The following is a 15111-nucleotide window of genomic DNA, read 5'->3' as shown; positions in this document are numbered from 1 at the left end:
ACACTATACATAAATTATCAATCTTCCCTTAGTGAAGAAATGAACTCTCAGTATCAGGTCTAATTAGTGAAGATACATTTAGTATAGAAATGTAGATTCCTTTGTGTATGGAGTAGACCACAGTGCACTGAGGAAAATGAGATCACTTTCTTGAGATCCAAGTGATGATAATAGAATCACAGAACACAGAATCACAGAATGTCAGGGATTGGAAGGGACCTCAGAAGCTCATCCAGTCCAATCCCCCTGCCGGAGCAGGAACACCCAGATGAGGTTACACAGGAAGGCGTCCAGGCGGGTTTTGAATGTCTGCAGAGAAGGAGACTCCACAACCTCTCTGGGCAGCCTGGTCCAGTGCTCTGTCACCCTCACTGAGAAGAAGTTTCTTCTCAAATTTAAGTGGAACCTCCTGTGTTCCTCCACTGTATTAGAAGTGGCTTTTCTTTCAGAAAATAATTAGGTAGTCAATATGAATCAGAAGTAACCAATAACTAATGCCAGCACAATATACTGGGATTTTTTAAAATCACTGTCATGAAAGATAGATGGGCTATATACCCGTGAATGATACATAGCCAGTTTATTCAAGTTGTTCATAACATGAGGCAGCACCTGTGCAGCTTGCCTTGCTATAACAGATCAGCATATGTTTAAATGTCTGTGAGGTTGCTGCCTCAGAGATGTTTGGGGTTTTGTATTTATCCCCTTTTGCATTAAGATCTATGGTTTTTACACAAAGAGCTACACTGTATTGTTCTTTGAATTCCCAGTATGGGTTGGGGTTGTTTTCAGCTTGCACTTTCTCACAGGAGCTGTGAGACCTTAGGGGAGAATATTTGTGTTATACCTTGGTAAAGCAGCAGGCAAAGAGTAACTCTTCAGGACTGGAATAAAGAAGAAACAGCTTTTGCAGTAGTTGCTGTATTTCCAGTGTATAAACCTCAAGAGCTTTTGGGCCAATAAATCTGCGATCCAAATAGAGTCAGATGGAAAACATTACAGTGGCTCTTTTCTGGCACTGAAGAAAATAACCCAGAACTTCAATTTCAAAAAATTACATCTGCAGCTTACCGTTTTTTGCATTCTTTTCAGAACATGGAAGGTTTCAGTTGTTTAGCAACCGAATTCTGAGATATGTTGTGCTCTTTTTATAGCCTTGTTCATTGTATATTGTATGGGGCATATTTCTGTTTCACAACTGTATTTCAATGGTGGTGTGTGGATCAACGTTTATTTAGATTGAGATTAAGCTGTTTTGAGTAATTAACATGAACAGATTTCTCCTTAGTTACCAAAGACCCACACTTAGCTTTCAGTAAGTGCAGAATCTACCTTTTATGTCAGTGAGGGAAATTAGGTGGGAGAAAATAGCTTTCAGTGGCTCCTGCTCCAGCTCAAGATACATGCTGATACTACTGATACCCAGAGATTTAGGAGGCTCTCGTTCAGGACGGTGTGAATGAAATTGTTAAATTCAAGTCACAAAACCCCCCCCAGCAAAACAAACCCAAAAAAACTAACAAGCCAGTTTTGCTCTTATGAACTGTGTCAATCTTATGCTTCGGTATTGGGCAAATTTCTGACAATGTTCTCAAACCAGTTAGTGTGTGGGAAGAAAATGGTGAGTAGACTTAGAGCTTTTCAAGAAGAAATCGTTTACTTCTCCATTTACCAGAATCCTACAAAGAAATTTATTTGCCTGTTAATGAGAAAGCTGTTACTTATTGTATGGTTTGTGATTATTTGTGTGGGGAAAAAAATGCGTTTACTCATGGGATGCATGCAAAAGATGATACCCTATTTATGAACCCCATTTTTAATCTTTTTGCAATAAATTCGGTCCTAAATATATGCAGATCTGAGCTGGCTAGCTTTTTAGGAATGCCTTTGTAACCCCTATGTATGTCTTTCTTTCTCTGTCTCCTCACAGAGATACTCTTATTCATTCCTGCACCCCATATTCAAACCTAGCACCGAGAACAACAAAAGAGAAATGATAAAATTTTTTCTTATGGTAAACAAGCAAGGCCAAACAAGGCTCTCCAGGTATTATGAGCATGTTGAAATTAATAAACGGACAATGCTGGAAGCTGAAGTCATCAAAAACTGTCTCTCTCGTTCAAAGGATCAGGTAGGTTTGCTGGGTTTCCTCCAGCCATTTTATTTTATCAACATCTCACATTTTTCATGTCGATAATTCACACCAGTTTCCATTGCACATCATTATTTCATTTGTACCCACCCATGAGGAAAAATGCTGTGTTTCTAGATTGTGTTCAGTCAGATGAACTGGTATTCTGCCTTGGGTAAATAAGTTTCTCTGAGGCTTACAGAAATTTTGGAGGTTTGTGTATGACTGTCGTGAAGATTCCTCCTGTTTGTTTGCAGAAGCTCAGAAGTCCAGGAAGAATTTGTTTTATCCTATTAATTGCTTGTCTGGTATAGACTGATACAGAGATATTACTCCTGCTTGGCCAGAAGGTAGTAGGGGTCGTACTGACAGGTCCAAGTTTAAACAAAAAACTTTATGAGAAAGGATTGCAAATCATGAAATCACTGTCTAAACACTGGAGATTTTGGAAACACGGATTTTTTTTTATGACTCTGTATCAGGCATTTTTATTTTAAAAAGTGTTCACACTTTCTGCAAGAAAGTCAGAAAACTCAGAAGTTGTGAATTTCCTTAGTTGGAAGTTGGGCTTTTTATGGCTCACTTAATTGAGCCTGTGGTTCTTTAAGAAAACTACCAAACTTTAGCAAAACTTTTGAGCATATTGGCTTGCACTGGAGGAGAAATCTGTGACTTGGGCCATGAATGGGGATTTTTGGTTTGTGTTCTGAAGTCACCTGCTTTGTTTTTCAAGAATTACACGTGTCCTTGAACAGTGATCCTCACACATTTCATTTTAGAAAACCTCAGAAAAAATAGCAGTTTCTTTGAAGTACCTTAGTTCACCAAATTGACAGTGACTAAAGAAATGAACCTCCTCCATGCGGCTTGGAAGAGCATCTCCAGACAGAAACTTCCCCAGAAGTGAGAGTGTGCTGCCATTTCAAGGACTGAGCAAAATGAGATTTAAAAAAGGTGTGAGGCACCTTGTAAAGCAGTGTATAACAGCACCATCTTCTGGCTCCTGGCTCACAGTGAAAGACACACGAATTCCCCCCCTGGGTCTGGAAGTCTAATACTCTTAATTTTTATATAAAAATACCAATCATTTTTTAAATATGAAAATGAACTTGAGGTTGTGTCTTTTGGAGGTGCTTCCAGTTGAACATTTTAGGGGACGTATTGACTGAACCAATTAACTTCAGTTCTGTGAAGTGGTAGCAAGTTTTCTGCCAGTAGATGAAAAGTTGTGTGTAATGTCCTACTAAATGTCTTTCAAGTCAGAATTGTTTGGTGTTTCTTGGGAAATCCACTGCTCTCTCAGGCCCTGATGAACATGAAAGCTTGGGCTTTTTGAGCATCCTGTGTTTAATACTGTCATATGCTGAAGTGGCAGCTGCTGGGTTTGATTTGTTTGTTCTTCTGCGCAGTGCTCTTTCATTGAGTATAAGGACTTTAAGCTGGTGTACCGACAGTATGCAGCCCTTTTCATAGTCGTTGGAATCAATGAGACAGAGGTAAGAAATTACATATACTCTTGAAATGAGAGCTTGTAGTGGTCATGGGCAAGAACTCCAGTCTTTTTCCAGCATGGACTTTGCAATAGCAGTTACAGAATTTCAAGGAGTCATTACAAAATGACAATTTTATTTCTGTGAAACAAAAAAAGGTCTAAAAGAAAAATGTGTGTTTCACTAGTAGACTAGAAGTAGACTGAACAGAAGTAGACTGAACTGTTCCCATGAGGCAGTCTTCATGAGCCTTATACTGATTCTGCTTTCTAAATTAATGTTTGATTATACAAATTGATGTAGGGGGTGTTTCTCAATGAACGTTAGCATTACAGCCAGATCAGCTGTCTCATCTGTGGCGACTTCCCAACTGCTCGCTGTTTCAAACCTCCCTGGCCAAAGAAAAAGTTCCCATGCTGTCAGCTAGAAAGATGCCAGTTTATTGCCTTTTAAAAAAGGTATCTGTCTGACTGAAAACTGACAAGAATTGTCATTTCACCAGGCTGAGCCTGCAAGGCTTTAGTGTTGCATCGACTCCCAGTTCTCAGAAGGTGATTCAAAGCTTAATAGTGGAGACATTGATTGGGTGGTGTGGAAGGTGGCTGCTGACTACCACAGTGTCTTCAAGTCAGGTTTATAATGGTGCGCAATTTTGGGCAAATCCTTTTGGCGTTACTGCACCATACAAAAGTCTGTAGTGCCTGAGCTTGGGCACTTCAGTGTAGGTCTTATGTGTCCTAGTTGCTTTTCATACATCACAAACTGACATAGCACAAAGAACATTGTTACATTTTCTAGCTTTTCATTAAACAGTTTGTTAAATTAACTTGGTTTTAATTTAATTTCAGAATGAGATGGCAGTATATGAACTAATTCATAATTTTGTGGAAGTTTTGGACAAATACTTCAGCAGAGTGGTGAGTGAGACTTTGAATCTGTTATGAAATATTTTTATCTTTCAGAACTTCAGTGAATATGTCATTTCAGGGAAGAAATCAAAGAATTTTTTTCATATTCATTTAGAATTTTGGATACTCTAGTATGAATACTATCACTGAAAAAAAGGACAAGAAAAAGAAAGGAAAAAGAAAGCAGTATTGGTTGTTTTTTCAGAGAAGTAAAAGTATACATGGGTTATAAATCATCGGACAAGGAATACCGGAAATATTTCTGTTAGAAAAGCATGTTTTTATATGCTTATACTCAGGGGTTTCTTTGGGTCATCTACTCTTAAATTAGCCACTGGCATTTTATACATTTTAAAGAAAGAAAGAGGTTTTTCTTTGCAGTTCTTAGCATTACATCCCCCAGATGAACTACATTCATGATAAAGATGGTGTAAGCATTAAGTGGGAAGCTGACATCACTCTTGCTGAACAAGATCAGAGGGATGGAGCAAATGAAACCTCAACAACCAGTTTGTACTTGTGCTCCCCATATTGTTGTCATGCAGCAGCGGGTATCTGATAAAACAGCTATTATGGAGAGAGTCATTTTGTCAAGGATTCAATGTCAGACGTGGCCTCAGTTAAAATGATACTGCTCCTTGTGGTGGGAGAATTTTTCATTTGCCTGTCTTTACAAAGTTTGATAATGCAGCATTATAATCCTGGTTAGAACATGTGGTATTTAATAATAGTTTGTAATAATCTTGCTTTAAACAAATCTGCCTGAAATCATACTTCGGCATAATCTCAGTTATCTGTGCTGAAATGCATTGGATGTTCCTCTTGGAAAAGAGCACTGGATAGAGTTTCCTCCATAGTCCGTGTGCTTGAGGGGACTGCACTGGTAATTACACATACAGGAGAGCAGTACGCAGGGCCTGTAACTGGTTTCCCAACCGAGAACCACAGCAGCCACGGCAGAGCTCCCTCTGTGAATTCAAGGACATGCTTGCTAAAGTCATCTGCACCCTTCACTGCTTGGATGCCTGGTGAATGTTTGAGGCTCTTAACTCAACTCACGGCGCACCAGCCCGTTGGACTGCTGGTACTAAGTATAGCACGTTCTGACCGTACTGAGCTCAGAATTTCTCTTAAAATTGTTATGATTGCTGGGCCTCAACCGAAGCAGTGATAACCAGGAATGGCATTTGACGCTGGCGGCGCAGGAACGCACATTAAAATTTAGTCACATCTTGGTTATCTAATTGAGCGAACAGTTGCCAACCACTTCCCAAGTTTTATTTTCTTTACTAGAGGCAGAGCAAAAATAGATGTAGTACTTATACACATTAATGTAGTATATATAATTCCTTGACCACATATATAACCCAACCACTAATAGTTGTTAGAAATTTGCTGAATTCATCAAACCAGAGGTTTTTGTATTTTCCATAGCATTTCAGGTTTGAAACCAGGGGTGGTTAAAGAAATCTCATGCCATTCCATGGCTTTATTTTTAATAGCATATAACTTAATAAATGGCAGAGCACTGAAGAAGAGGGCTGTAATTCTAACTGGAGTTTCTGCCAGAAACCACAGAGCAAGAAAGTATACGTCTGTACGATTATGGATTCATGTTCAGGATTTGCAGAATTTTAGCAAAATCCCAAATTACGACGATGACAACTGAGATAGAACTCTGGGAAAGGGAAGAACATCTGCCCTGCTCTAGAAGAACATTTTGTCATCTATTATTTTTAGCCTTGTGAGCCTCAAACATTCTCACATACTCTATTTTTATCTAGTGGAGTTTACAGAGCTTGAAGTCAGATATCAGAACAAACATCAGGGGAATTAGAGGGAAAGCTCTCGGAGTTGCTTGTGAGATGTAATTCTAAGTCCCCTTCACTTTGACATGGCTACCCAGGGAAAACTCTGCATGCTATTCAGAATACATACTCCAAGGTTTTCAACTACTTTTTAATGCTAAGGAAACTCAAACTGATCAGGCTTTTATTTCTGTGATGCATAATAGATTTCCAGTTGAAGAATGGCAGTCACTCAGTGGAGGCCTGTAGACTAGAACTAGTCCAGTTTAGAGCCTCTTCAGACCACAGAAGTAGTAGCAATTTTACCAGTAGGAACTCTGCCTAAAGCCAGGGTTAGACTGTGAACAGAATCCACATCAGCAAACTACATTCCCTTGCTAGCAGATAAAGATTCCCTCTTTCAGCAGAGACCAGGGAAGCTCCACCCCAACTGTGCAAGATCTTAACTGCTGAGACTGTGATTAATAGTTTCTAAATGTAGACATTTCACTGAGGCACCCAAGTTAGAAGTTTGGTCATCTGAAGCTCCCATTACCAGCAGTGGAGCCCGATGAGTATCTCGAGAAAGTGAGTCATGCCTCAAGTGTGCTGAGTCAGCTGCTGCAGATACCCAGATCTCCTGTTGACTGCAGAGAGACCACAAGGGCTTCTAACTCAGACATTTTGGTTAAACAAATAAAACTACTTGGGGTAAATCCAGGCCAAGACTCGAAGGACATGATGACTATGTGAAGAATTGTGTTGCTGGGGCTGGAGAATAGTTACAAGTGCTAAGTGTCCAAACTGTGGAGCTGCCTTCCCTCTCCTAATATATCCAGCCACAGCTACCACAGCCATGGGTATATACAATGTCTAGATTTTGCTGTTGAAATGACCTGCAGCAACATTTTAAACTGCGTTTTGATATAAATTGTAAACTTAGCATTAACATCCTGTTTTTGCAGAAGAGGGAAGGGAGAAGATAGGGCTGGGGTTGCCATGATTCGAGGTGCTGGTTTTCCATCCACCCATTCAGATGGCACTGCGTGTATTCACATTGTTACTTGTGGGTGTCCTCAGTGGGTTTTTAAAGTAAAAATTCTAGAACGTGAGCTTTTGTTACAGAGGAAGGTAACACATCAAAGGCAAAGCAGTGTTACAGGGAAAAGCATGTAATTGTACAGGCCAGGCCAGAAATCTAGAGTTTTGCACCATTATTTTGAAGACTTCATTTCTCCTCTAAAGGGATGTGTAATGTTTAATGACAATGAGATGAGAGATCAAAGTTGACTAATGGTTGTCTGTCTCTTTTCCTTGCAGAGTGAATTAGATGTATCCTTTCCAGTATCAGAAATCCATTTGTCTGTCTCTTTTTGGTGTATGTTCCAGTTCAAGTTGTCTTCATAGCCCTGACTGTCAAGCAGAGGTTTCACAGACCTTGCACTTGCAGTAAATAGCACTGTTTTGGCACCTTCCTGAAAGCATGTCTGGTGTTCCTGAGGGTCACCTGTTTAAATCCTCAGTCATTAAGGTAAGCTTGGTACCATTTAAAGTAAGACAGGGAGAGCTAAGTACCATCAATGCCTAGACATTAAAAGTTATATTAATGGGGGAACTTTCAGGCTTAACTAATTATTACTTCAGGGTTTTACTTTTTTTCTTTAAATTTACAATAAGACAGATATTGAAATGACTGCAATAATAAGAACTGAATGTTACAGCTGTATCTTGAGCCAAATAGCAGCAGCATCATTGTAAGATCAGGTTTGGGCTTTGCTCTTGTTTTCTGAAAGTCTGAGTGAGTTTTACTTTCTGTATCAGTGGAAAGAGAGAAAGACCTGGGAGGAAGAAATTTAGGAAACCAAGCATTGCCACAGTACCTTTTTCTTTTCCCACCCCTTCCTTGCACAGCTGTATTTTCATGTCTATGATTTGCAGGGTATTAACTAAAATATAATTTAAATACTGAACTAAACCTATATACAAACAATTACAAAAATACAGTCCTGAACAATTAAACACAAATAGCAAGTTACTGAATTCAAAGAAAATTAAACAGGGAAAATGTACCAGAAACAGTCTTCTTCCACAGTTCTTCCAATCCCACTGCTCTCTGCTCCAGCCATCCCTATGCCTGTGTTTGTTGTTGGTTAAATGCCAATCTACTGCTACATGGAGTTTCAGTTATACACCTGAAATACAGTTGCCACACTGGCCTCAAATACTGTAATTTAGTTTATTTACTTAATTTAAGAATTAGTACATATGAAGAACATAGAGAATTTTTCTATTTTTTTCTTATAATTGTTCTTCTTTAATGAAAAAAAACCCAAAAGGATATAATTAATTTAACTTCTGTAAATATTTTAATGCTTGGTACATGCTGGAACTCTTGTCTCACTTCCTGACCTTAAACACAAAGGTATGTGTGTATGTACCATCTGTATTTCCATCCTGAAATTCATAAGATGCTGTGGTATTAATGTAACACTCCTAAATTTGCTTATAACAGAGCAATAATGACATTTCAGCATGAATGGACTCTTAAGGTTGCTGAGTGATTGTATAACTACCTATTTTGCATTCAGTTATTAGAGCAAAGTACTATGTGTACCTGGTTATGAGCTTTGCTGAATTAGAGACTAACCTGACCTGCTCAGCAGTTTACATAGAAATAGTTCCCTCTGTTTCCATATGGTGTATTTGAGTCTGCCGTTATCGGCTTCTTTTTATCTTGGATTGTTTGATGATTCCAAATTCTGCCTGCCTCTGGTCATCGTTTTCACACCAAGATGAATTTTCTGTAGTTACACACTTCCAGTTACCCCCAGTAACCCATTTAATACCTGAGAAAGGCTGCTGCATATCCAGCAAGCATCACTTCTGCATACCCATCTGCGTTGCTTAGAGAAGTTGTTGCATTGTGCCAACAAGAACGTCTGCAATGGGTGCAATACGGTGTCTGAATGATTCCTGTAGAAATCCATCTTCGACGTGGGTCTCACCTGCATGAGTGAGTGAACATAGATGTTTGGAAAACAGGAGGTGTGCACATTACTATCTTATTTGATAATACTGGAAATAATAGTGGAAAAGCTCGCGCCTGATGCATCTCTCAAGATGTGTAATATATGATGTACCTGATTTTTCCATTCAAAAATGCACTTTTCTACATTATACATTTCAGAAAAAATTTAAAATAAAATATTTTACTTGTACATATGTACAAATTAATTGTCCCACTTAGGAAAAAGAGCATTTTGTAAGTTGAGAGCATATCTAAAGTAGTTGAAATGAAGTGAGATACCCTCAGCGTTAAGTGTACAGCAGGGGTGTAATGATGAAGTGGGTTGTTCAGGATCGTGTTTATTTTTGACAGCAGCTTGAATGGCAGGCCCAGAAGAACAATAGAAGATCTGGACTACAAGTGTCCTAGATGTTAATACCCTGCAAGCAGTAAGACATCAATATACCTGTCATAGCGTGCAAGATAATACCCCCGTCTGAGATCAAACCATTTCCTTTGCCACATAGTCTTATGCTAACTCCTATATTCAGTACCACTTGCTTGGATGCAAAGTACCAGATGGAGGCAGTACCGTCTGAAGGTGCTGCCAACACCACACAGGACTCGCAGAATCTTTGTACGTGAAGTGTCGGGTGGGAGACTGCCGTGACTTCCTGTCTCTGCGCTGTTATTTCTGTGCACAGATCCAGAGGAAGTTTATTTCAAATTTAGAGTGCCTCCTGCAGAAATGAACACTGATGAGCTACTAGCCACTTAAGTAATGACTTAACTGTAGAGCAGCCATGGTTTTTACAGAAGCTTTTGTGTGTGAACTGTAAAGCATTTAGCCATGATATGATGTCCTTGTTCATTCTGAGTCAGCCACATTCCTAAGGGCACCTGTGACAGAGTGACACAACATTTCTAAAGTTGTTTGGTTGCTTCTGAAATATCTGTAGGTAGTGTTATTGGGCCAGTTGAATGAACAAGTACTGAAATTGTCCTGGGGTGTTGTTTCCTAGTGTGTAACAGCACCACATGAGCCTCACTTCTGTGTAGGAAGTAAGTAGTGGGATTTTCTGTAGCTCTACAATGCCAGCTTGGATGGCGTAGGAGCTACTTTCTTGGTATAACAAAGAGACGATAAAAGCACAAGTGTTACCACAGCAGCTTTGCAGGGAACAATATTCTGGTAAGGATGAGTGTTTATAAAATCATAAAACGTTGCCTTTCTGTTGCATGGACTGGTGAAGCAAAGCTTACTTGCAGACACATTTTTAACTTATGGAAGAAACAGATACACTTCCCTTGTGGGAGGGGAGGGGGCAGACAGGGTGCTCTAGCACCAAGCACTATTGAAGAATGTTGCCCTGATCCAAAAAAACACATTACATTGCATTGAAACGAGCTGCTGCTCCTCCTAGGACAGATAAAAAGCTTTGATACAGGCCAGGCTTCACGTGAATCAATGGTGGTTTTCAGTCCCCTGTGGAAAAACACATCCACAGTACAGTGCAGTTAGGTAGTAAGGAAAGTGAATAATGGATTTATTCTGACAATTTATCAGGATACTCTTCAGTTTGTACTGTAAAATACATGGATGAAGTGGAAACCTGTGAGGATTAGCTTTAATACCAGCATAGTCGTTTGAGGAAGAAGTGGTCAGAAAGTATTAAATGGGTTTCAGTGCCAAAAATCTGCCTGCCATTGCATAGGCTGAAAGTTGCTTAAAGTAAATGTTAGCAAAGATAAAGTTGAGTTGACTCCAGGTTAAAAAAAAAGCAGCATATCCAACAAATCTTTAGTTGCAGATGAACATCAGGATGGAAATGAATGGTTTGTAATGCTGTGTATTCAGTAGCAAACCCATCTGCCCCATGAGCACAGTGCTGTAATCTATGAAGCTTTTGTTTGTGCTCCTGGGTGTGTTACCTGATCACCAGGTGTTGGCTGCATTTATCATCTCTGAAGCCTGTACACACCCTTCATTACTTGCCTGGAAACTCCTGAGAGATCTTAAAGTGTCTCTAGATGAAGAAGTTATTTGTCACATTCAAGTCCTAAATGTGCCTTTTTCCTTTCCTTCCTTCTTTTCCTTCTCCCCCACTTATATAGGCAGATAGTTAATATTTTAGGGAAGGAAACAAGTCTGCATTGTATCTACCTCCATAAAAACTCTTTGTGGTAGTAGAAAGTACCATAATGTCTTTAATAAGGGCAGCTCTTAAAGTGACCAGAAGCCTGCATCACCTTTGACTACCAGTTGCAGCAGGTGCCATTTATTTCTATTGCTAGGTACGCAGCCACAACAGCAGTGACTGAAATCTGCCAACCAGAGCCAGTAAGGGCTCACCTTTTGCCGAGGCTGACAGCTTTTTAGGAGTATTTCCTAGCTGGGTGCTCTGAAAATGTTTATTACACTTTTACCTACAGATGCAGAGATTAATACATGTTTTCCTCTGCATGCTTGTTTAAAAATGCCTGCACAGATCTAGTGAGAGTCCCTTAACGCTGTTTCGCAGGCAGCCAGGACTCTTACTGGAAGCAGGGCCTTGAATGAGCTCTGGGTGGAGCACATGGCAGCGCACACACTGAACACAGCCTTTTCCTGCTGCCAGTTGCTCAAACTGGTTTGCTTTGCTGCTTTTCAGCTGGGTGTGGATCTGTGACTTCATGCTCTAAACTCTGAAATTTGGGGTCACTTGCCAAGCAAGTGACAGGTGAGGGGGATGAGCCACGCTGAGGATGAGAGATCCGTGTCCCTCAGCGGGCAGGGTGCTCAGACGCCAGGGGCTGAGCAGTGCGGGCGTGACAAGATGTAACAAGAGGACGGTCATGAGGCTTACAGGAAGGGGAAAAAAGCCAAGGCTGCTCCCTGTGCAATCTGACTGCTTGCCAAGACCAGCATGGTGAAGGGAGGGGGAAAGGGAACTGAAAAAGGAAGCCAGGATGTGCGGTTGAGGGTAGAGGGTGAAGAATGCTCTGGGACTTTCCGAAATCAAGATGATAGAAGAGTATTTCCAGACTTACATTAGTATCCCCACGCAAACTGCAGGTGAAATTACTGGTTCTGGAGTGAAGACTTGTGAGACCAACAGATTACAGATGGACAGAAGTCACACCCCTGTTTTCCGTAACAGAGTAGGCCAGTTTTGAAATAACCTGGAATGGCCCTGCAGGGGAACTGCTGTCTCATTTAACCACACTGGGTTTGAGTGGAACAGCTACAAGATACTTACTGAGTGGGTGCAGTTTTCCTCTGACATGGTATCAGCTCCTTAGGAAAGAGCAGTGCTAAGTGTGTTCAAAATGCTTGCTTAAACAAGGTGATGCAGAAAAATTGCTCCATCATCACTGACCCTGGTTGGTGCAGGCTTCAAGGGTTTTACATCCTTGGGACTCTCAAAGGAAGAGAAGGACTTGGAGAGACGGGAGCTGTTGTGGGAACTGGAGCCCTGTGAATCAGTGGTAGAGTGTAAAAGCTCAAAGCCAGGAGGAACTGCCTTCATCATGCGTTGAAGCCTGAATGGAACGTTACCTAATTCTGTTAGCAGATCTTCCTGCCCTGTGTAGAGCAGTGGCAGAGGTGATCCAAGCAGCAGTGGAACGGCTGTCTTCCTAAAAATTCTCACATTACTGGAATAAAGAAATCCTAACTTCTTACATCAAAATAATTGCGTAAAGACTAATTTACTTGAACAGTATAGCATAGAAATTTGTCTCAATCAACTGCCAAGCAAAGTAAAACAACTGCCTTTGTATCTTGAACCACAGAAACTGAGACTGTCAAAGTTTTGAGGACAGTATTTGCTCCTCAGTATTGAAAGGCACAAGTCTGATTTTTACAAGCAATTTAGGCCTACGGTCAGACTCAGGAAGAAGTCTGGTATTTAAAATACAACTTAGAATTAAGTTTAGGCCAGCAAATTAGAAGCTGTCTGATGAACCATAGACATACCCAAGATCCCGTTGACAGCTGTAGTTTCTCTTCCTCACATAACATTAACTAGTAGTAAAGTTATTTGGGTGCCTGAGTTGTGCTCCTGGTCAAGCAGAGTGCATTTGCTGGAGCAGCAATGCAATTGCTTGCCCTCTGGCACAAACACACAGCACTGCCCCAGTCCCTGCCCTTTGGCAGAGCCGTAGGACAGACGCTGTCGTTAGATCCACTACAACTCGTAAGACAGAGCAGTCCTCTTAAATGGCTGAGCCACGTTCAAATAAATGAGACTTAAGCTTTATCATGCTGAAAGGAATGCTGATGCTTTCAAAAACGTGGCCCCTGCAACTCCACTAAGTAGAACTGAAGTCCACCAACATAAATACAAGGACTAGAGCAAAACCAGGCTGTCTTCCTGAGCTCAAACCTTAGCATCAAAATAGCACAGCAGGCAGAGAAGGCACTCGAGGCTCATACTGGAGTTGGAAAAGAGTGCTGAAAGATGTGTTTAGAAGTTACTGTGAAGTACCTTGCTGGCTCCTGCACCTACTGCGGTAGTGCTCGATACACAGGCAGGAACGGGAAGGAGCAAAGTTACAGCAAAGCTGCTCTGTAGAGCTCAGCAAAGACCGCGTTAAGAGCAGCAACAGGTGGGGAGCCGGGCAGATAAAGGGTTACTGACGCCTCTCCACAGCACGCTTGTCAGGCACAACAGATGGGCCCAGCAGGCTTTTTTGCTGCGCCGATTTCCATTTCAGGTTCTGGTGATAAATGGCAAATGGAATCTCGCTTTTTCATTAAGTAACCCCTGCAGTTGTTCATGGATACACAGAACACCAACGTATGCACAAAAACGTCTGCCACTTAATACCAGAGTGAGGTCTGTCATCACTGGTTTTGAGACAGATCCCGTTAGAGAGTTAAGGGAAGACAGAAATGGCCATGGACAGATTTCATATCACAATAGTACAAATTCATACTGTTTCGGATTTATTTTACTGTAGGTGAACATTAAAGACTATAAATATCTTTTAGAAAGTATTTAAAATATGAGGCACTTGTTTTGCTGTTCTTTATGAGATTTATTACTGTATCAAGCAGGTCAAATGGTGTTAGTAACTTAGGGTAAGGAAAATTTGAGAATCAAAACTGATTACAATTACTCTTCTATGAAGAAATGCAGAATATTTGCATCCTCACATTCAAGGCCGTTATCCCTTGGTAATGTTTTGCAGTCAAGCAATACGTGGTACTCAGGCAGACACTAAAATTAACCACCTACACTTAAGTTCAAGTTTACCTTGTTGTTACTATCACGTGGTGATCCACCGTGGGATACTGCTGGGGCTTCAACAGCTCTACTACAAACTTCTGAGCTCTGTGGTAAGAAAAAAGTGTCAGTTGAACTGTTTCTCTAGCTCTATTAAGATAAACAGCCAAATAAACTAGAATTAAGAAATACCCATTTTTATGAACTTTGGCTAAACACTAAGGTGCCTAAGATTTTCTCTGAATTATCTTCATGTTGTTCAAAATTATACTTAACTTGACACGTTTCTAGATCATGTTCAATTTGGACAGAGTGCACATCATTTTGGATGAAATGGTGCTAAATGGCTGCATCGTGGAAACCAACAGGAACAGAATTCTCGCCCCTCTGTTTGTGCTTGACAAAGCAGCAGAAAGCTAGCAAGGTGCAAGGCTGACCACAGCAGGTCACGAAGGATGGTGAAACCATGGAGAACGCAGCACTCCAGCTGGCTGACGTCATGAGGCCAACTCGTGCACTATTCCAGTCAGTTGGAAAATAATTCCTCTTCCTCCTGCGTCCTACACACCTAATGGAAA

At 40.7% G+C, this 15111-nt stretch overlaps 1 protein-coding gene across 1 annotated transcript; it reads left to right on the top strand.

Annotated features, from left to right (window-relative positions):
- Positions 1-1993: 1993 nt before the first annotated feature.
- AP4S1 (adaptor-related protein complex 4, sigma 1 subunit) lies at positions 1994-14953 on the top strand. The gene is made up of 5 exons (XM_010179156.1): positions 1994-2131; positions 3541-3627; positions 4470-4538; positions 7637-7648; positions 14825-14953. Exons 1-5 carry the CDS (start codon positions 1994-1996, stop codon positions 14951-14953), a joined length of 435 nt encoding a protein of 144 aa, XP_010177458.1.
- Positions 14954-15111: the final 158 nt, after the last annotated feature.

The sequence above is a fragment of the Mesitornis unicolor genome, unplaced genomic scaffold (assembly GCF_000695765.1).
Source record: "Mesitornis unicolor isolate BGI_N332 unplaced genomic scaffold, ASM69576v1 scaffold22392, whole genome shotgun sequence".
Lineage (NCBI taxonomy): Eukaryota > Metazoa > Chordata > Aves > Mesitornithiformes > Mesitornithidae > Mesitornis > Mesitornis unicolor.
The sequence above is the reverse complement of the archived record's forward strand: the minus strand, read 5'-3'. Positions and strand labels throughout refer to the sequence as shown.

What these genes read in the sequence shown, in the direction of transcription:
- AP4S1 (XM_010179156.1), top strand. Translation starts at nt 1,994, where the DNA reads ATGATAAAATTTTTTCTTATGGTAAACAAGCAAGGCCAAACAAGGCTC. An exon ending in TCTCTCGTTCAAAGGATCAG is followed by an intron (nt 2,132 to 3,540) that starts GTAGGTTTGCTG and finishes TCTTCTGCGCAG; the next exon opens with TGCTCTTTCATTGAGTATAA. An exon ending in TTGGAATCAATGAGACAGAG is followed by an intron (nt 3,628 to 4,469) that starts GTAAGAAATTAC and finishes ATTTAATTTCAG; the next exon opens with AATGAGATGGCAGTATATGA.